This window comes from Carassius carassius, chromosome 27, assembly GCF_963082965.1.
Source record: "Carassius carassius chromosome 27, fCarCar2.1, whole genome shotgun sequence".
In the NCBI taxonomy this organism is placed as follows: domain Eukaryota; kingdom Metazoa; phylum Chordata; class Actinopteri; order Cypriniformes; family Cyprinidae; genus Carassius; species Carassius carassius.
In genome coordinates, this window is record NC_081781.1 from 16,737,909 (window position 1) to 16,760,358 (window position 22,450).

Genomic DNA, 22,450 nt, shown 5'->3' on the forward strand with positions numbered 1-22,450 from the left:
CAAATATAATGCAAAATAGTGTTGTTTATGAGTCATTACACCCCTTTAAAATTTTGCATATGTATAATAATGAAACAAATATAGACTCCATGACCTAAGACCGTAACCTCTTTATTCATTTAAACTGAATGCAGATCAATGTAATACAGAGTGCACATGCAATATTTCATTTCTGAAATATATATATTTTCAAATTTCAAAAGATTGTATGTGTGTGTGTGTGTGTGTGTGTGTATATATATATATATATATATATATATATATATATATATATATATATTCATTTGAGGTGCCATAAATGAAAACAATCTGTAAACAAATGTGAGATTCAAAAGAAATGTAAATGCAGTAGTGAACACCTCTCTTGAAATACTGAGTCTGAAAATCAAGCATTAATAAAAGTAGCACATGACAATAAATCAACAATTTATACATTTTTAAAAGAAATCGAACCCTATCCTGAGATAAATGTACAAAACACTCAAACAAGTTAAACGTTTCTTTTATAAGAAGAGATTAAGAAAATGAGGAAATTATATCTGAGGCATTGTGATATGAAATAATGCTTCCAAAACAAATGCATAATTCTTAAATGTCTCATTTGCATACTTGAAGAGGAGTGCTTGAAGTTAATAACACTCTTATTGTGGACCAAACCAAACCAGTTTTGTCTTTTTCCACACTTGTTTTGACTGATTATATGAACATGGTAATTTGTAAATTTGCACATTGACCATATGTATTGATAAAGTTATAACACTCAATCACAATAGAATATAGACTACAGAGTACAGTGATAGGACAAAGGAGAATGCTTTACAGTAAGATCCAATCAGCTGACAATAGTATTCAACACTGTAGTGATCATTGTCATAAGTACAAAGATAGTATTAACAAATGTTTGTGCACTTCAATATCATTCACAAAAGAATTAAGCCAACAAAATATAGGAAAAATGATCGACTGATTAATTGATCGATTGAACTTAAACTAGTGTATGCTTTGCGCATACGAGAATCTGAACTGAACCACAACAGAGCGAAAATCTGATTCAGAAAGCTTCAGCTCACCTTAATAAAAAGTTGTAAGCAGCCTCTCAAATTCCGGAGGTATCGTGGAGAAAATTGAGGGCATATTGATTATATTCAAGCATTTATAGACATCACCCTATATATTCATACAGGAAACGGCAACAAATGATTTTCAAGTATCGCATTCAAGGGTTTTCAGAAAATCACTAAGTTTTGCTGCTGTGACTTTAGGAGGTACCAGTCTTCTGACACTGTATGGTATTTGAAAATATTAATTTCTATTATTTTTTATTTTTTACTTCAGCAGGCAAGCTCATGCACCCCTCGTACATTCTGTTCCGTAAGTTCTGAAAGAATTCAGAACACTGTTATAGATTTGATGATTATGGCAAAGCAGCTTTAAACCTGTAGCACTAGCACTGTACTCACACTTTAGGTTATTGTAGTAGATATTTCATAAATAAATTCTGTGCAAAACACACACTCAGAGTATCAACTTAATTTTGAGCGGCATTAAAAAAACATCTCAGCATTTTTCAGCATCACCACTAACCCTGAATGTCCCAAAGTCAGCTTTGGACCTGAGATTTAGCAAGAGCGTAATTGTTTTTCTTTGTCATTGATTGTTCTATAAGTGGCTCTCAAGTTCTCTCATTTGTGTAGCTGCCTGTGTGTTGTTCACATAATTCACATTAATTATTGTTATTATTTATTTTCTTATTTTTATTTAAAAATGCATGTCATTCTACTAAATAACCTGCAAAAGTGGTGGGAATATGGCTAGAGGTCTCACTTTCTGACCACAAAGTACAGCTTCAATCAGGATTGATCCAGTTTGTGATTTTCAGTCTGATGGTATCAACACAGTCTTTCAGATCTTACCCTCTCAAATTAGAGTGGAACAGATCACCATTACAAAGTCTTTAAGGGCCGTGGTGTGATTTCAAATGGCTGGCTGAAATTCCTGGCATGTTAAAAACAAAGCATTCAGTTACACAAAACAAAGTCACAATGAACCTTTTCAGCAGATAGCACACAAGTGCGGCTTCAGTCTGAAATAAGACAATAGCTAGAACCACAACAAACAGATAAAAGTGTAAAAAATAGCAAAATAATTACCAGTTAGTGACCATTTTGATTACTATATATAAAAATGTATGCAATGACTTGTATTTCTCGATGGCTTGGAACTGTTATGTTACACGTTGGTGGAGATCTTGTACTTTGGTGACATGTTGCTGTGGAACCAGATGAAGCTGAAAATAACGCCCATTGTTTTCGGGATGCTCTCGTCAAAGGCGAAGGTCATGGCTTCATGAAGGGGAACTTTGACCACCTCGATCAATTCGCCCTCTTGGGGTTTACCTCCTCCCTCTCCGACGCGATTCTCCTCAGACACCTCAGCGTAGAACATGGTCTGCTTCGATCCGGTCACTCCAACTCCTGACCTGTGGGGGAGGAAAGCACAAGGGACTCAGGACACCCGATAATGACAAGCCAAAAGGAGCAACACAAGAATCACCGAAACCTTGAGATGCCTCAGTTTTCTTTCATAAGACACAATAGCTATGAATGTTTTGCAAGATTTAAGCTCAAGAAGCAACATTTGTGTGAAATAAATGCTAATGCTTTAATACAGCTACAAACTATATTATTTCTGATTTCAAATGTTATTAAACTGCAGCTTCACAAACAGTGTAGTACATTTTTAGCAAGATTTGAGCTAAAAACATCACATTTTTGGTAAATATTAATGTCAAATGCAGTTGGTTACAAATGTTATTGAACTAGCTGCCCATGGGTGTTACCCAGATGGTGAGTCAATGTTCTAACTGCCATTAAAAGCACTTAGTCATGAAAAAAAAAAAACTTCCATCCATTAACTGATGTATAAAAAAAAAAAAAAAACAACATAATGGATTCCACAAATGAGGAAATATACACCACTCACTAGCTTTAATGTGAAATGGCAAGACTAGGTAGAGGCACAGAGGTCTACTATAAAGACCTGAAGGCATGGAGAAAGACCTTTCAAACCTTAATGGACAACAACATAGCAGCATCTGGTAAGCTCCACTGTGACTGAGGCGTTACCTCACCTGAGACTCTGTCATGGAGATGTCACCATGGAGAATCTCCCTGACACCCCAGAGCATTACAGAGATGGGAAGCTTCCAAAAGCCCCTTCGTTTCCTAGTATTTTGTAGACTGAAACAGATTTTTTAAAATGAGCTCATGAAATATGGAAGAAAATTACAAGGCTGTGATGCCTGCGCACCACTGAAGTGATGGATGATGGCCTGAGGAGATAAAAATGGAACAAGCCCCGGAAATCAGTTTCTAGGATGAGTTTAAACTAACCACAATGTGTGCATTGAAAAACATGAATCTATATTTGAGCGACGAATTTCAAGAGAATCTGCAGGACTCCACTGCGTCTGTCACCAATGAAGAATGGGGTCTATGCTGACACCCACTCATGAAGAATAGAGACAAGATATGACAAATGAACTCTTCTGAAACCCTCCTGGAGCTCTAAAGGAGCCAGAAAATATGGTACAGTACTTTTACAGTATTTCTATGGAAACTATGGAAAATGCATCATCTTTCATAATTGAATCCTCCCTTATTTAGTAAAAAGTTTAGCACTGACAAATTACACTAATTTTGCAAATTGTAAACTCAATGCAGATTACTCATGTTCCTTCAGTACTGCCCAAAATAACTTGGATTAATGGGGTCATGAACTGAGAAATCAAAATTGCCTTGATCTTTTGACATATAGGAGGTCATTGAGGTATAATAATATCCTGTAAGTTTCAGAAATCTTCAACTGAAAACTTTATCATTAATTTAAAAACAGCTTATTAAAGTAAGTCTACCAAAACGACAGCTTGTGGAATGTACCACTCTGTGATGTCATAGTATGGATAAGCACCGCCTCCGCAGAAGATCATCAAAGCCTTCTTCAACACCACTGCCTGCTGAGCCCCGCCCTCCTATTCGCAAATATGGTAGGTAAATGACAAAAGGCAAACGCAGGTCTACGCAGAAACCAAATGATAAAGATGACTCTGAAGAAAACAGTATGCTGTGCAGTGTGAAGTTATGAAAAAACACAGTCTTTGTAATGCCATCCCTTCTGATCCCAAAGTTAGGAAAGAGTGGATGAACTTTATTTTTAATGAAGATCCATTCCACATCAGTAGGAACCTGGTCCTGTTTACTTCATTTTACAGCAGATTCGTTTACAAATGACACTCAATTCAACAAGATTTTCAGAAAGATTGAAACTAAAATACTGTACATATTTTTCTAAATGTTTTCTTTACGTATTCACTATAGCTGTCTGTTATTAGAGATCGTTTGATATGTGCATATATTGATATACTGCAGTGGGCGTTTACTTCTGAGTCTACAATCCACCACACCTATTCAAACAGAACATATTGGGGGGGGGGGGGGGATTAAAAAACAATAGCCTATTAATTGTAAATTATGTACAAATCTTGATAACATTATAAGTGGACCACAGAGAACAGAACGAAAAAAGCAGTTAATGCAATGCTTTGATAGAGCCATAGTGCTTACACATTTCTACTAAAACCTTATGAGGCTCAATGTTTTCAAAATTCATAGGAAGAAAAGCTTCTTGAGCATGAAATCAGCATATTAGAATTTTTTCCTAAAGGATCACGTGACACTGAAGACTGAAGTAATGACTGCTGAAAATTCAGCTTTGCCAGGAATAAATGGCATTTTAAAATATAAAAGTTATTTTAAACTATAATAATATTTCACAATGTTAATGCGAGATTTTTTACTAAATAAATGCAGCCTTAGTGACTATAAGAGTCTGTGGGTTTAAGAATTTTATTAAATGATAAACAATGCCAGAAAGAAGGAGAGAGTAAGTTCATTTTGGCTGCTTCTTCCAAGTTTACATATTTATAAAGCAGACTGGTTGGTGCTGTGGTCTAGTGGTCGTGTAAATGCCTATATGGACAATGTGTCATTTCCTCACCATCTTCTCCACAACATTTCCTCTTCCCTCTCTCTTCTAATTTGGAAATTTGGAAAACAATTTCACTGTTTAACACAATCAAACAGAAGTAGGTCATCCTCTCTTTGCATTCCTTCATGTCCTTGCCAAGCCCATGAAAGCAGCAGGTGCAGCTTGAGGTCCACAGGTGGTGCAGTTTATGATGCTTCAGTCTGCAGGTGCGTCTGACCATGTGCATTTTAGAGGAGGATCCTTTGCGACTCCATGTGGTATTTTAGCTAATCAGAGATTGCTGTGGCACAGGTCACAACAAACAGCACCAGGCAGATGTTGCAGGCTCACACACACACACATGCAGACAGACAGGTGTGTGAATCTAGCAGGTGTGAGGCGGCAGAGGTTTACGGCAGCCTCATCATTAAAGACTGATAAGAGCATAATGCAGCACTGTTTCTTCTTCTTTTACAAGAGATCAGGACACATTTAACCCCTGAATACTTTATCTGAGGTTCTTTATTCTGGGGGTATAGGGCTGGTAATGATGGAGAAGAAGGTTAAATATTAAATAGGGAGAGAAAAATCAGTTGAGATAAAAATGTATGTCAGCCATGACAAAGTGCATTTTACCAGATATTTATACATTCCCTTCACACACACTTTCTTATATACTGTTCAAAAATTTGGAGTGAGTACTATTATATTACTATTAAGTCTCTTATGCTCATTGCTCACCAAATGTATTTTATTCCTCTTATGACAAAGCTGCATTTTTAGTAGGCATTACTTAATTATTTAGTGTCACATGATCCTTTAAAAATCATTCGAATATGATGATTTGGTGCTCCAGTAACACTTTTTATATTATCTTTAATTTTTTTCAGTTCTTTTGCTTAACATTTTTGTGGAAATTGTTATTTAGTTTTTCAGGAATGTTTGATGAATTGTAAATTCAAAAGAACAGCGTTTATTTGAAATATATATATTTTTTTATATAAATGTATTTACTGTCACTTTCTGAGTGATCAGTATTAATGCATCCTTGCAGAACCAAAAATAAAAACTGATAGTAACAGATGTAGTATACAGTATAAATAAGCAAATATTATTTTCTTAATATATGTAAATGATAAATATAAAGTCCTGCAGGGGATCATTTTGCAATGATGATGGGGACACTACAAAAATATCTACTTGCAGAAAGCTGTGATTGACCAATCAGAATCAAGAATTTCAGAGAGACATCTAATAAAGAAAACAAATAAGCCTGTATAAACCTCATGACTTGTTTCATTAACAGTGTATCACTGATGAGACTGCTTGTGTTATTATTAACCACTTTCACACTTGAAAGCTGCTAAATTTCCAGAACAACGTTCCCACATTCATTATTAGCAAAAGCAGCAGCTTTCAGGGTTCTATACTCACTGACATCACCAAAATACATTACATCTGACACCCTTTGCAAGAAATAACTTGCTGAAATTTAATTTGATCACATTTCTTAATACAATGCCGCTAGCTAGCTACTAGCATGCTAAAAAAATGTGACTGCATCATATGGGCTGATAACTTTGTGTGAACTATGCTTATGAACTTACCATAACATAAGAAATGTGACTTCTTTAAGATGGGTTCTCACCTGTATGATGTGATCTTTCTCAGTTTGGTGACTGATACATCATAGCCACACTCTTCTAGCACTTCCTGCCTGGCAATCTCTTCCAGAGAGAGGTTGGGTTTGTCCACCAATCCTGCGCACAGCTCGTAGGTCACGCCAGCCGAAGCGGGAGGTTGGTGGCTCGACGTCCCTTCACTTGTCTCTCCTGCTTTATCATCTTCCGGGACTTTAGGTTCTGCTGGTGCAGCCTCCGCTGACTCTTCCTCTGCAGGTTGCAGGGGTTTCGGTTTGCTGCGCTCCCATTCGCTCATGTATACAGCTGTGGAGAAAGAAGACGTGTCACTCATCGTTCAAGAGCGCTTCTAAATACAAAGAGAGAATTTGATTGATGAGGTCTCAAACATAATCTTTGAGATCATGTAGGCAACAAGTATGTGTTTGAGAAGAAGTTGCAGAGGGGTCAATAAGGGTGCCCAAGACAAAGAAAAAAAGAAGTTTTTAGAAAAGTATAAATAAATAATTCATTAGGGTTGTCAAATCCATTAATTGCATCTGAAATAAAGGTTTACATAACGAGAAGGTACTGCGTGTGTATATATTTAAGAACTATGTAATAAGTTAAGTAAATAAGCTAAGTAAATATTTATAAAATTTATACATATATGTGTGTGTAGCTACATACATACAAACATACACTGTACATACTCGTTATGTAAACACAAACTTTTATTTTGGATGCAATTAATCAAATTAACAGCCCAACTTTTTAATACATATTTACTATTTACATATAATGTAACCATTACCAGCATAATAACAATTCTCTTTATCTTAAATACTCAAGTACACAGAATCATTATTTTCAAAATGGGTTTTAAATATATTTTAAAACCATTTATATAAATATTTATATAATTGTAAAATATCATGAATGTATGAATATATATATGTGTGTGTGTGTGTGATTTTTTACATTTATAAGCATTATGTTTTTTAAGATAAATAGATGTTTTTTTGGGGAAATTATCTTATACTTTAAGAGACTTACTGACCTTGTAATAACAGCAATGGATTGCACAATATGTCTATAATTGTAATATTTCTACATAGATTTTATAATGTTTTAGTTATTTTAGTGCTAAATGCAAATCAGAAATCCTTGGCAACTATCTATAATAAAAGGATTTGGATATGTTATTTTATTTCAGTTAATGACATTTCTTTTATGGTTTTAGCTTTAGTTAACAATAATAACCCTGAGCTGAACTCATGGTTCACCACACATACAGTAGGTCTGAGCCTACAACCATACAGATATCTATACCCAGATCTTTAGTACTACGCCCTTCAGACGAATGTGCTGTACATTTGGGACTGACTGAGAACTCACTTAAAGGAAAGCCATCCTTGAGAAGACTTGTTCTTATGTTTCCCTGCACAAGGCCTGCCTTTTCATTTAAAGCATTGTTTGAAGACTACAGAAAAAAAAACTGTAGAAAGACGTCTCTCTTTCAATGCAAGGCTTTCCTTCCATTCTGAGAAGCAGGGCGCCGTCCCTGGCGAGCATGTATAGAACAATAGTGTAACAGTGTAGCCCGCGCGGGGCCAAAGCTTCACAGAGAGCACTGAAAAATGCTCTGTTTGCACGACGACCATCGACATGAAAAATGTTCCATTAGGAGACTCTTATTGTTTTAGAGGCTTTCTACACTGCATTAGGTCAATATATGCCTTTGTGGTTTTCTCTACGTGTAATCTAAACACTGAACGTTTCATTTAGAAGTGACTAAAGATGGTACCAGTTCACTAGACCAAATGAAAAAGCCTAAAAAGTCATAGAAAGTGCAACACATTTGAGGGAAATTACCTGAATGGATGTGGCAAGGTCCTAAACTGTGTTTTACCAGAAAAATTTCTATCATCCATGTTATTGTCAACCAAACATTTCAACATAGCAACACTAATAGCGGTTATAAAACGGCACCTGATATCTGTTGCGTATCAGATGTTTTTAAAAATCTGCAGCAGAACAAAAGATATTTTATCATCTCTTTCAAATAGAGATAACAGAGGGATCTGGGTGTTGTACGTCACTTTGTAACAAGATACATTGTGAATGAAGTATGTGTGAGAAAGTTTGGATGCAAATCTTTGTAAAATCCATGTCAAGCTGTTGTTCTGCTGTGAAATCATACTACAAAAAAGTTAGAATAACCCATAAAAAGAAGATTTTAGGGAAGCACAACTCGGAAAGATATGAAACAAACAGGAAGCATTAGTTTGCAAATTTCACAATTGAATTGAGATTGGATATTAAAAGCAAAATCAATTCCTGAATTAAACAGATGCAGCATCGCAATTCAAATTTAAGAAAGCAGAATTGCATTACCAGTGCTGGATTTTTTTCTTATTAGAATGAAAGGGAGTGGAATTTCTAATTCCAACTCATTAAGTAAATGGGAGTCATAACCCTGATATCTATAGTAATTGAAAAACCTTACAGCCTTAAACCTTCTGAAAGAATCAGGGAAGTAATTAAAGATAAAGATTACAACTAAAATCAATCAAAAGTGTGGACAAACATCAGGAATGAACAAAGACTGCAGGGCATTACCTGGGCGGAACTGCTTGACCAGGATGAAACAGTGTGAGGTGGTGTTGAAAATCAGCACAGAGACACTGGAAAGAGGGAAAAGCAACAAATTTAGAAGTTGAGTTGGCATTTAGAGAAGCGGTTCCAGTTTGATCAGTACTCAACAACGGATGTCTTTGCTTCTTGTTAATGCATCCAGTCCTGCCAGAGCAACAACACACTGATCCAACAACTCATCTAGACTTAGTGATAAAGAGAGAAAGTGAACATAAGCATGTGTGTGTGAGAGAGGCACATGGAAACCCTTGCTCCATCAAGCCCCAACAAATCACCCAGGATTAACACCTTGGATGTGGTCTTGGCTTTTCACTTTATCGTGATTTGAGACTGACCATAATGCCCTAAGAAGAAGAGAATAAATCCGTGTCTTAAGGATCCCTGTATAATAGGATTTACCCACTGATGCATACTGGGATAGCCAGGCCTCTGTGGACTGAAAGCAAGCTAATAGCTCAGCATGGCAGGAGGTCAGAGGACAGAGCGTTTCTGTACAGCACTTTCACACTCATACAAGCAACATCTTCCCTACTCTTCAACCAGGACACATACCTGACATAACATCTGTTGCCATCATTATGAGACTTATTAAAATTGAAAAATCATTGAAAATATGCTGAAAGTAAAATTTATTTAGTCGATTTTCTTTATTAATTGAACTTTAAGGGACAGATCTTAATAGTACAAGGCCTTAAAGTAATATTTCAATGAAAATTTACTGAAAATTTGCTCACCCTCAGGCCATCCAAGATGAAGTTGAGTTTGTTTCTACATCGGAACAGATTTGGAGAAATTCAGCAATACATCACTTGCTCACCAATAGATCCTTTGCAGTGAATGGGTGCCAATAATTGCAAAAAGCTAAGTGTGTTTATAAGTAATAAATCAAACATTAAGGCGTTCATCTTTAAACCATCGCTTCCGACCCCTTAATCCACTGTATAATAACATTTCCTTCACTTGTATATGGTGCTTAATTTATTCATATTTCTCTCCAATGTTCCTCTGGAGAAAGCAATAATATGGATATAGGACTCGTATTTTAGCTTGAAACAACAATTTAAAGTTAAATTTAAAAGTTCTGAGTCATGTGGATTACTTGTGGATTATTGTGACATTTTTATCAGTCGTTTGGGAGGATCCATTGGTGAGCAAGTGATGTAATGCTACATTTCTCCAAATCTGTATCTTTTTGGGGGTGATGTTTTCCTTTAAGGTGTGGAAACAATGACACATTAAAAAAATTTCGGCAAAATACTGCATTTAGCAATGCATGTATTGCAGCTTGCAAATAAGTCACTTTCAAAACAAGCAACTTCCTATCGGTCAACATGGCAAATGCGTGGGCAATTTGAACCAGCTGCGAAATCTGTTTGGGCAAATCTTTCGGCTTTACATGAAATTCCCAATTGTCTGACAGCGCTCTATTGAAATGAGTGGATTTTGCCTGCAAAATTTGGCACAAGGCGGCAAATGTGACCACACCTTTCGAGTGCAAGATTTTCCGATTGTCACAGGCCTCAGATCATATGCTATAATACGTTGTATTAGTGTGATTGTTTCAGTGGCAATGGAAAGAGACGGCTCTTTGAGTGGGGAAAGCGGATATGTCTGTAGAAGCAGGAAGCCCTGCCCTGCCTTTCCCATGGTGAATGCGTGCCAGAGATTACCACACAGCCTGAATGTAAACCAACACACACTCTTGAATCTTGCCCACAATATGTATTCACATACAAGCATTTGTTTTCTCCTGTAATATTTTTTTTACATGGCTACACATAGAAATAAGTCTTAGCAATAGGACGCACAAAAAGGTACATCAGTAGCATTTTGGTTAAACTTATCAATTATGGATATTTAGTTCATGCTCATTTTTCATATTTTACTAAGATCAACTTACAGTTAATCTTTAAAAACACTTATATCTTAGTGATGCACCAAAACTTCAGCAATTAAATATTCACACGAGGCTGCAATAAATTAAAAATGTATTTATTTATTTATTTCCAGTTTCGGTCTTAATAGTTTTGGAGGACCACAATCATTGACCAAAAAATGTCAGAGCTCCTTCAATGATGAAAGTGCTTCTGAAATGATATAACTCAGATCATGCACATGCACAGATCATGCACAAACATTAGGAATGAAAGCTATCATCGGGAGACACAATGATCTGATGGTTTGACGCCTGATTAAGAGCCGTCCTGTAAATTTTAAGGCACAAATCCAATGTCTATCAGTTAAGATCCTCCCGTGGATCTAGTGTACTGTCCCAAATGAAAAGTGCAGTCTAGATCAACCTTTGAAAACTGTGCAGCTGACAGGTCAGTGCCCCAGCGAGCTAAGGCATGTCTGAATGGCGTGCTCCTCGCCGCTTCACCTCTCCACCCTGGAAATACTGTCGAAGTCATGCAGGATGTGTCACACACCGTTAAGCATGCTATCCATTAGGGTTGTTTGGCTCTCGCTGCAGAATGCAATGCAACCGGAGCAGCGAAAAAAAAAGAAGAGGACTGGTGCTGGTGATCATAAGTATCAACGCATCACAACACTGATGCACATCATTGTAGTAAGTTCGTGAGAGCAAAGGAAGAGAACAAAGGGGTCGGCTGGACTGCTGACGAATTTATTAACTCAAATTCAAACTTAAACTTTATAAACACCAATGGTGACTTTTACTCTGACATCAACACAGACACGATCGCACAACACTTCCGGTGTACTCGTTCCGGTTCCGTTTCCGGTTCGCGTCAGCAGTCCGTCTCTCTCTCGACTGCTTCCGTCTCTCCTGGCGTTTTATACTCTCTCCGCGCCATTTACTGAAACAAGAGACAGGTGTTGATAGTTTTTGCCCAAACCACTCACTTACCGCTCGTCTCCTGATTCTCTCTCCCGCTGCAGACTTCGCTAAACCACACCCCCCTGCCACATACCCCCACCGCCCGTCTCAGGCCGGGGAAATATCTGGTCCACAGCCCCCCCCCCCCCCCCCCATTTCTGGAAAGGAAGTCGGCCACCGCCATCTGAACACCCGGCCTGTGGATCACCTTGAACTTAAAAGGCTGAAGAGCCAGATACCAACGAGTGATCCGCGCGTTGGTATCCTTCATGCGGTGGAGCCACTGCAGCGGATCGTGGTCCGAACAGAGGGTGAACTCCCGTCCCAGGAGATAATAGCGGAGGGTGAGGACGGCCCATCTGATGGCAAGGCACTCTTTCTCTATGGTGCTGTACTTAGCCTCTCTCTTCGAGAGCTTCTGGCTAATATACAGCACCGGCCGTTCCTCCCCCTCTATCTCCTGTGACAGGACTGCACCCAGCCCCCTGTCCGACGTGTCTGTCTGCAATAGAGTTGTGACGTTCGCGAACGAACCGATTCTTTTGAACGGCTCATAAACATGAACGATGGGAGCCGAGTCGCGGCTGGAGGGGAGCCGTTCTTTCTGTCGTTCTTTTTTCCTATGCGTGTTTCACACAGATGCACACAAATGAGCTCCTCCGCGAGACAGAACAGTTATAGGGGGAGGGGCGCACCCAGCGCAGGCCAACCCTTTATAGCGTTATGTTATTAGTTATTAGTTGTGCATGTTCATTGCAGCCCACTTTGTTATTGTTCATTGACTTGAAGGGGCTGATGTCCTATTTGCAAAGTTTACAGTAGTAATAGTATGTAGTATGTAGACATTTCCATTTTATTTATTCTAATTTTATCTACTTTAAATATTTTTTGTTTTCTATCAAAATGTTCTTGTGTGATAACAATGTTCTTGTGTGAAAGTGTTTGTAGTAAAAGCTGTTTTGCACAGAAATTCATTGCAGCCGGCTTTGTTTTTGATGTTTATTTGAGTAGGTATTGTATGAATAACATAAGTCAACGTAGCTTTACACACACACACACACTTTGTACTAAAGGTAAATCCAAAATAGTGATGTCACTGTCTAAGCAGAGGGATTTGTGCAACCCTATGGAATATAGTCCACACATGACAAACGAGGTAATAATCAATATTTCAGAATAATTCAAACTCAGATATTGGTGTTTGATATCTGAGTTTTAATTATTTGACTACAAATCTCACCTCATTTTTCCTCCCAGTAATTATTTCCAGGATAAACTGAGATGCCCCCAAGCTGGCTTCTTAAAACTGACTAAATATTTAAAAAGAGCCAAAAGAGCCGTTCTTTTGAACGGCTCTTTGAAAGGAACGGATCGCGAAGATCCGGATCCCCTCAAAGAGCCATAAATCCCATCACTAGTCTGCAACAGAAAAGGGAGAGAGAAATCAGGAGAGTGTAACAACGGCCCGCCACACAGGGCAGCCTTGACCTGGGTAAATGCCTGCTGACATGGCTCCGTCCACTGGACCGTATCTGGCACCTCCTTTTTAGTAAGGTCAGTCAAAGGGCTGGTGAGGTCCGAATAATTAGGAATAAACCGTCTATAATATCCCGCCAGCCCCAAGAACTGCCTTACCCCCTTTTTTGGTCTTGTGGTGGGCGACGTCGGCTGTCTTGTCAATTTGGGGACGCACCTGTCCATGCCCCAAGTGGAAGCCCAGATACCTTACTTCCACACGCCCAATCGCACACTTCTTTGGGTTGGCCGTGAGTCCCGCCCCCCTCAGCGATCTCAGGACAGCCCTCAGATGCTGCATATGCCGCTGCCAATCATTACTAAATATAATGATATCATCCAGGTAGGCAGCCGCATATGCATATCTTATCCATGAGGCGCTGAAAGGTAGCCGGTGGCCCGAACAACCCAAATGGAAGGGTAACAAACTGGTGTAATCCAAACGGCGTTGTGAAAGCTGTCTTTTCTTTGGATAATGGAGACAAGGGGATCTGCCAATAACCCTTTGTTAAGTCCAATGTCGAATAAAAACGAGCCGTGCCTAGCCGATCAAGCAACTCGTCAACCCGCGGCATTGGATAAGCATCGAATTTCGACACAGCATTCACCTTGCGGTAATCCACACAGAACCGGACTGAGCCGTCCGTTTTCGGAACTAAAACTATCGGGCTCGCCCAGTTACTATTGGATTCTTCTATTACCCCCATGTCAAGCATTGCGCCCAATTCAGCCTGAACTACCTTTCTCTTGTGCTCAGGTAAGCAATACGGCCCGCTGCAAACTACCATGTCTGGCTCGGTCTCGACATGGTGCTAAATCAGGTTAGTATGGCCCGGTAGGGGCGAGAAGACGTAGGCAAACTCTGCCTGTAATTTCGTTAAATCAGTGAGTTGGGACGGCGAGAGGTGATCTCCCCCTGGGGCCAGGGCGAGGGATTGTGGTTTGACATTCGCCTCTGGTCCGAGATCATCCTCCCCGCCAATCACCGTTGCCAACATCACTGATTCCGCCTCATTCCATTTTTTTTAGGAGGTTGAGGTGATAGATCTGACGGGCCCCGTTCCTATCGGACCGTATTACCTCATAATTGAGATCTCAGACTTGTCGTGCGACCTCAAACGGTCCCTGCCACTTAGCCATTAATTTAGAGCTCGACGTTGGGAGTAATACAAGTACTTTCTCTCCCGGTGCAAATTTGCATAATCTAGTTCCCCTGTTATACAGCTGGCTCTGGTGGTCCTGGGCTTGTAACAAATTCTCCATTGATAGCCGCCCCAACGTGTGGAGTTTTGTTCTCAAGTCCAGCACATACTGAATTTCGTTTTTGCCCTGAGATGGCCCCTCCTCCCAAGTTTCTCTCAGTTCATCCAGCACCCCTCGGGGCTGGCGTCCATAGAGAAGCTCAAACGGGGTTCACCAACTGACATTCCGGACAAGATGCGCACCACCTGCGCACGTTGTCGTGAATGCCCGGCCAAAAGAAACGGGTCATGAGGCGATTCAGTGTTGCTGCCTGTCCCAAATAGCCCGCCATAGGATTAGAATGAGCCACATGGAAAAGCATTTCCCTGCAGCTCTTCGGAATCAACAACTGGGTTGTATTCACTTTTGTCAGAGCGTCTTGGGTCACTCGATACAACCGATCTCTTAAAATGGCAAAATACGTATAGGTGAGCGGGTGGGCAGGTTGGAGAGGCTGGCCATCGATGGAGCAGACCTGTTGAAACGCGTGTTTTAATGTCTCATCCTGAGACTGCTCCAGAGGAAAGTCATCACGCTCCGAGAGAATAAGTCTCCCGATTTCCCCGGATCATCGTCCCCACCTCCATCACTGGACACCTGTTCACGAAATGCTCCGGGTCCCCGCAATGCCAACAGGCCAGCCCAGACCTCCCCGCCGCCGGGGCGGGACACGAGGAGGGCCGGGTGGACGGGACTTAGGGAGAGGGACAGGTCGAGAGAGAGAAGGGGAGGAGAGAGAGGGAGAGAGAGAGAGAGAGAGAGAGATGGTAAGGGTTCGCCGACCCCTGGGCACGCCACCATGTGGTCCTCTGCTAGATGGATGGCCGAGTCCAGTGACGGGTCGATGATATGTTCCACGTCACTCCCCTCGGCCAGTAGCCAATTGCGGCAGGAGTCCCGGAGCTGCTGGGCCATCGCGAAGGGCCGACCGGATTCCCCCAGGTCCAGGGAACGGAAGCGCTGGCGATGCTGCTCCGGGGTCCGGCCGACCCGCTGACTGATGGCCCATCTTTAGGTCATCAAAGACTAGGAGGTTCGCCACCGGTAGCTGTTGTGCGACCATCTGGGACTCGCCCGAGAGCAGGGGGATCAGACGGACTGGCCATTGGTCGCGGGGCCAGCCGCACGCTTCCGCGGATTTTTTTAAACAGTTCTAGGAAGACTTCTGGGTCGTCTTGTGGTCCCATCTTGTGGAGGGGTAAGTGAGCGGGAACCGCGGGCAGTCCCGTGGTTTTTGCCCAAACCACTCACTTACCGCTTGTCTCCTGATTCTCTCTCCCACTGCAGACTTCGCTAAACCAGGCCCCCCCCTGCCAAAATCATATCACACTCACACATGATACACACTCATCAACACTCTTCAAAGTCCTCACAAAAGACAATGGCATCCAACTCGTCACCTCCCAAACATCAGCAGAGCTCTCATTAGAATATAGCAGTGGCACTAATGACCTGAACAGATGCTGCTTTTAATGACTTTACCTTTCAACTGCAGATCACCTCATTCATCAAGCCACCAAACAGTGCAACAAAACAATGACTAGGTCAAATGGTGACATCAAATATGAGCACGCGCATACACAAAGTTTGGGGTTGGTAAGTTTTTTAGTTTTTTTTTATAAATATGTTAATGCTCACCAAAGCTACTTTATTTGATCAAAATACAGTAATTGTTCAGAAATCATTATAATACAATGATTTGGTGCTCCAAAACATTTCAGAATTTTGAAAACAGTTCTACTGCTTGTGAAATCTTTTGTAACAAAAACTGTCTTTGTCACATTTGATCAATTTAATGTGCCTTTGCTGAACAAAAGCATTTATTTCTTCAAAAAATCTTATTGACCTCAACCCTTTCAATGGTAGTGTTCGTCAAAATAAAACCACAAACTCCCATATTCAAATAAAGTGTTCAACCTTCAATGGATTTACAACTAAACCTCCATGGTTTTAGTGGTGAGTACCTTGGTTTTAGTGACTTCATCTCAACTCAGTCTTGTCCATGCACCTTGTCCTGAACTAGTTTGATACTATGGTTTGATATTGTGACAATCTTTTTATTTGAGTTTTTCTTATTCCCGTTGTTGCTTGAATTGTGCTGGTGGTCCAAAATCCATTTTCTTAATTTGAATTTAATGAGGAAGGAAAAAGACTTGTCATGTTGTGAATGGTTAGAATATGGAGTTTCAAGCCCACAGAAATCACGTTTTGGTTCGCAGACCATTTTCTCACAGACATGGTCCAGACGCTCCTCATCGAAGAACAAAGGCCTTCTTAAGAAACGTAATTTAGGAATGTGCTGTTACTCTTTTTATATTATTGGCCAGAGACTTTGTAGTCGCTTTGTTCTCCTTTCTGAAAATGATTGAATCTCCATACATCTCCATGAGAAAATAAAAGTGTCTTGCAGTATTGACACATGGTCCACTGAGGTATTCATTCCTTGCTGATAGCTTTAATGAACCCTGTATGAAAGGTCAGCCGTGATCTCAAGGCAGCAGTTGACAACTGGAGAGGTACAAAGAGGCTGCTCTTAGGTGTGTAATGACCCAAAAACCACTTTGGGTCGGTGGGAAGGGGTTGTGTGGGAAACAGAGCTGAAGTTTAACTGCTTCTGCCTCTCTCTTGGACACTTCAAACTTGGTCAGGGATCAGCGAGTGCATTGAGGACAGGTGGAGGGCTGCAAATGCCTACCTGAACCTACTAAAACAGAACTGTGTATCAAAGTGAGAAAAAAGGGACAGATTTATTGTGACAAAGCTCAATGGAGACATGATCATGTAAAAGACAACTGAAGAGAGATCAAGATGTGCACACATAAAGACTTGTGGGACAGGGGAGACCTTATTGTTGCACTGTAGTGAGACATTCAAGCACCAAAAGCCTCAGATCCTTCCAGGTTTAAAGTCGTCTTTAAGTATTATGTGAAAACATGCAGCTTAAAGGTATAGTTCACCCCAAAATTAAAATTCTGTCATTAATTAATCACCCTCATGTCGTTCCAAACCCGTAAGATTTTCATTTATCTTCGGAACACAAATTAAGATACACGCATACGTTGTTTACATTGAGATCAAAACATGCGCATACATCGTGAAACTCTCCAAAATGGCACCAGGGTGACGCGACAAACAAGGAGACAAATTGTTGAATAAAGTCGTTATTTCTCTTTTCTGTGTGCACAAAAAAAGTATTCTTGCACCTTCGAAAAAATACGGTTGAACCACTGATTTCACATGGACTATTTTAATCTTGTCCTTACTATGTTTCTGGACCTTAATCATGGTAGGATCATTGCTGTCTATGGGAGGGACAGAGATCTATCAGAATTTGTAGAAAAAAATCTAAATTTGTGTTCTGAAGATGAACAAAGGTATTACGGTTTGGAACGACATGAGGGTGCATAATCAATTACAGAATTTTCATTTTTTGATGAATTATCCCTTTAATGCAAAGGACAGCTTTCTGAGAATATGGTTAGATAGACAAAATGGAAAGTCAAATCTTAATTTCTCACTACAGCAGAATGTTCCAATTACTGTAAAAAATGATAGTGATTTTAACAGTAAAAGACTGTAAAATGCTTTGGTTAGCAAGCTTCCATACTTTAAACGGTTAAATAACTGTCATTATATTTATTGTAATTTTACAGTAAAATAATATTTTATTTTTTAATTGAAAAAGAACAAATCATTGTATAATTTACAGCGAGAAACCGTAAATAGACATTCCCAGAATTCCCTGCATAACACTTCAAATTTGATGTTTTTTCATTGAAATAAGTGTTTCTTCTTAGTTTTGTCAGTTGTGTACATTAGGGTTTTATCTTAGATGTCGTGTGTTACCATGATGGTGTTTAGTGTCTGTGTGAATGACACTGTACACCTTCCATATATATATATATATATATATATATATATCAGTATTTGCTTTCTCAGCTTGTGGAAAAGCCTTTTTGTGATGAGCTTTGATTCATCATGTGACTTCATCATCATCACCACCAGTTTTAGGTGGTTATCAGTGTATTAAAATGGTACAAAACAGATTAGTACTTCGATAGGTTGGTATATTAACATTATACTTGTTTTTCTCTGTTTTTTTGTGTGTGTGTATATAAATAAATAAAATACCTTGCTATGTGTTCTGCATTAGCTAACAGACTTGTCATTTGCACTTACATATTGTTGCTCTTTTGTTAGTTTTGATTGCTTCTACTGTTCTCAAGTCAATTTGGATAAAAGCATCTGCTAAATGACAAAATTTAAGAGTAATATCAGTTAATGAAATATGTTTTTTTTTTTTTTTTTACAGTGAATTTAAGTCTGTAAAACCTATAATGTTGATACCATATTTTTTTTCTGTAAAGTTCTGGCAACCAAAGCTGCCTGTATTTTACTTGTAAATGTTACAGAGTTTTTTGTTTACAGTGTACACTCCAGAAAAATAAATAAATAAATAAATAGAATAAATAAAAACAGTAAGACACATCCTCACCTATCATGGGTTTGCATACAGTCCAAGGACTTCTTTGTTCCATTCTGTGAAATAAAAGCAAATTTAAAATATCATATAATTTCTTAAATAACACAGTTCAGATAAAGATGTAAAACAAACAAACAACTGAGACAGACAGTCTGAATATACAAAACTGTAAAAAGCCTTAATCATTGCATTGATGATGGCTTACATTTAAAAAAATAATAACCAAACTATTGTAAACTTTTAGAAACCACATCGAAAGATGGCCTGTAAAAAAATCTTAGTTCCATTGGAAAAGTGGTTAATGTAAAAGATTTTTGAAGGTTTCATACAAAACACAGATCTTTCATTAATGTAAAGTTTAATGAAAGGGATAAAAAGATGTTCAATAATAATAATAATAATAATAATATTGTTGCTGTTTAAGCCAAAATAAATAAAAAAAAAACATGCTGGATTGCTATAACAATGAGCATGTTCACATTAAAGTTCTCATGGATATAGAAAAGATACCAAAGTTAAAGAGATGTTATATAAACTATGAAATTGCAACTTTCGGATTTAAGTTTGATACGAAGGTTTGTGTATTTGAGTTCTCAAAACACCCCAGCAATATTGGGAAAGGGTGTGCAGCTCTTAAAATGTTAGTATTAACAGCCTAGGCTTATGTTTTGTGTACAATACATGTACAGTACTAAGTGTCTCTCACCCTTTTATATAAACCTCTAGCACGCTTGATCACCACAGTGCCTGAGGACAGGGATTCTGAGACATGAATCTCACAAGAACAGACATGTTTCTGAAAAAGGTTGTTGGTGTTGCCTAAGATGATGGGGGATCGGCATAGTGCATGTGCGTTTGTACTCTGTTTGAAGAGGCATTACCTCCTGTTCAATCTACATACTTGTAAATCATTGCCATTTCTTTATACTTTATACTTGTCGTTAGGGCTGGGCGATTTTGCATATTTTATAGATTAATCTGAATTTATTGTTATGCCACGATTTAATTTTTTAGAAATCGAGAAATAGCGATTTTGATAGAAATAGACAATTTGACAATATGCCAGTGATAACAGTAAATAGAAAAGAATGATCCAAGCGCATGTCAGCGCACGTGATTAACCGCTCACGTGTGAAATGCTCTCTGAAGGACCATAAATTTAGTGCTAGGCAGAATTTACACAGCGTTTTTGTGTTGACAAAGATGCGACGCGGCAGTCGAATAGGTAAAACATGCAAGATGGGATGGGAGTGAACTTAACTTGAGCCCAGTGTTTTAAGAATGGGGTTTCATGTATGGGTCAAACAAATCCATGTTTACACAGAAAAAACTATGGAAAAGCAGCGCGATCTAACAAAAAACTTGTAAAGAACTACTGCTGTATGTCTGATATTTTATGTTTACATCATGGTGACAGGCTAAAAGCTGCTATTGTTTTAAAAGAACCTGTATAATGAAAAGTCTACTGGTGTCATACTTTCAGTCATTTTGATTTTGAATTACCTTGACTTTTGAGATTTTCTAAAATAATTTTTCTCATATTATTTCTGAACACATATGTATAACACAAGTTTGTGCAATATGTAGTTGTAGTTTTGCATCTTTTCTGCAAATATATTTATCAAGTAATTTCTTTAACATTTACATCATGTTGACAACTTCATGTGTGCTGCACTTGGAATAGAATTTTCTTTAACTAGAAGGTTAATAAAGAAAAAGTGACTTGAATCATGTTGTATTCACATTTACATGTACCTGGTACTTTTTTTTTTTAATACCACTGCAGTTGAGGTTCCAAGTGATCCATACCGTTACCAAAACGTGACGTGTAAACTCTGCTGATCATGGATTGGCCGGAGAGAATCTTGTGACACAAACACAACAGAACCGCAAGATTTAAATCAGCACAGCCAGAGAAGGATCGAACGCAACAGTTTTGAATGACTGCACCTTTTATATCTCCAAAAAGTGGCCGCTTGGTTTTCTGTTGAGGAAGTTCAGACCTTCATCTCTTTGATAGCAGAGAAGCAGATCCAGCAAAAGCTTTATGGGGCAACGCAGAATGTAAAAGTTTTTCAGGAAGTACAGGTGGCGCAACTATAACGACGTGAATAATCCCGCCTACTCTAAAGCAAATCTATACTGTAGTGGAAACGCAAGTCGAGCCAAGCCGTGCCGTACCACGCAGTGAAAAAACTCCTTAATTGAGCTGTGCATCAAAGGTGAAGTGCCCTGTAAGATGCTTGGCATCACAGAAGTGTGTTCTCAGCAGATCCTTTATCATATTTTCCCAAACAGAACAATTCAAATGAAATTAAGTCTATGCTTAACTCTGAGACTTTGCAGCCAATATTTGTCTCAACACATACTAGATCATGTGTCATATCTGTGAACAAGTAGCCTACAGCCTTTATAACAAGAAAGTTTTGAAATTAGTAATTTTCTTTTCATGGATGCTCTTCATGGTTACACCCACAGTAACTATTCACTCACCATAAAAGAAAGAATTAACACATCACTCCCAACTCTGAAAAATTAAGCATAGCTCAGCATAAGCAGCATCTTCCAGGATTGTTATAACTTTAATCAGCTAAAGGATCATGAGACAACTTTCACATTTTGAAGTGATGTTAATTATACAGAATGTGGTTCTTTAAAAAAAAAAATAATACAAATTATGAAGATATATTATATTAAATTATTTTATAGATATATTTTATTGTATTTACTCACTTTTTTGCAGAATGTGGCCTAGCGAAACCCTCAAATTGATGGTCACTTTATGCAGATTTGACAGTTTTTTTTATATGCATATGTAAGTTGGTTGGTGTATAAGCACAAAGCCAGAAATAATCAAAACGCTTCATATCACCTCTCAATGAACAGACACTGTGCTATTTAAAAAATGCAGCACCTTTTTCCAGTTGAACAGCTTAAGCGTGACCTACATAATCATGGTTGCAGGTCTGATCTGTTAATAAGAAGCAAGCTCCATTAATGGAAACACTCATCGGTTACCTGAGGCAGCAGTGTAAAACGAGAGTGTGGAAAGTGAACCTGCATACCAAG

The 22,450-nt window shown here is 38.8% G+C and overlaps 1 protein-coding gene across 1 annotated transcript in view; it reads right to left on the minus strand.

Moving 5' to 3' along the window:
• Window positions 1-275: 275 nt before the first annotated feature.
• nudt14 (nudix (nucleoside diphosphate linked moiety X)-type motif 14) overlaps window positions 276-22,450 on the minus strand; it is a 51,691-nt gene continuing 29,516 nt past the window's right edge. The window contains exons 2-5 of the mRNA XM_059512979.1: window positions 19,394-19,437; window positions 9,267-9,331; window positions 6,674-6,971; window positions 276-2,479 (exon numbers count right to left, since the gene is read on the minus strand). Of these exons, the coding sequence (XP_059368962.1) occupies window positions 2,230-2,479; window positions 6,674-6,971; window positions 9,267-9,331; window positions 19,394-19,437 (657 nt within the window). The 3' untranslated portion in view covers window positions 276-2,229. The remainder of the gene's footprint in view (window positions 2,480-6,673; window positions 6,972-9,266; window positions 9,332-19,393; window positions 19,438-22,450) is intronic.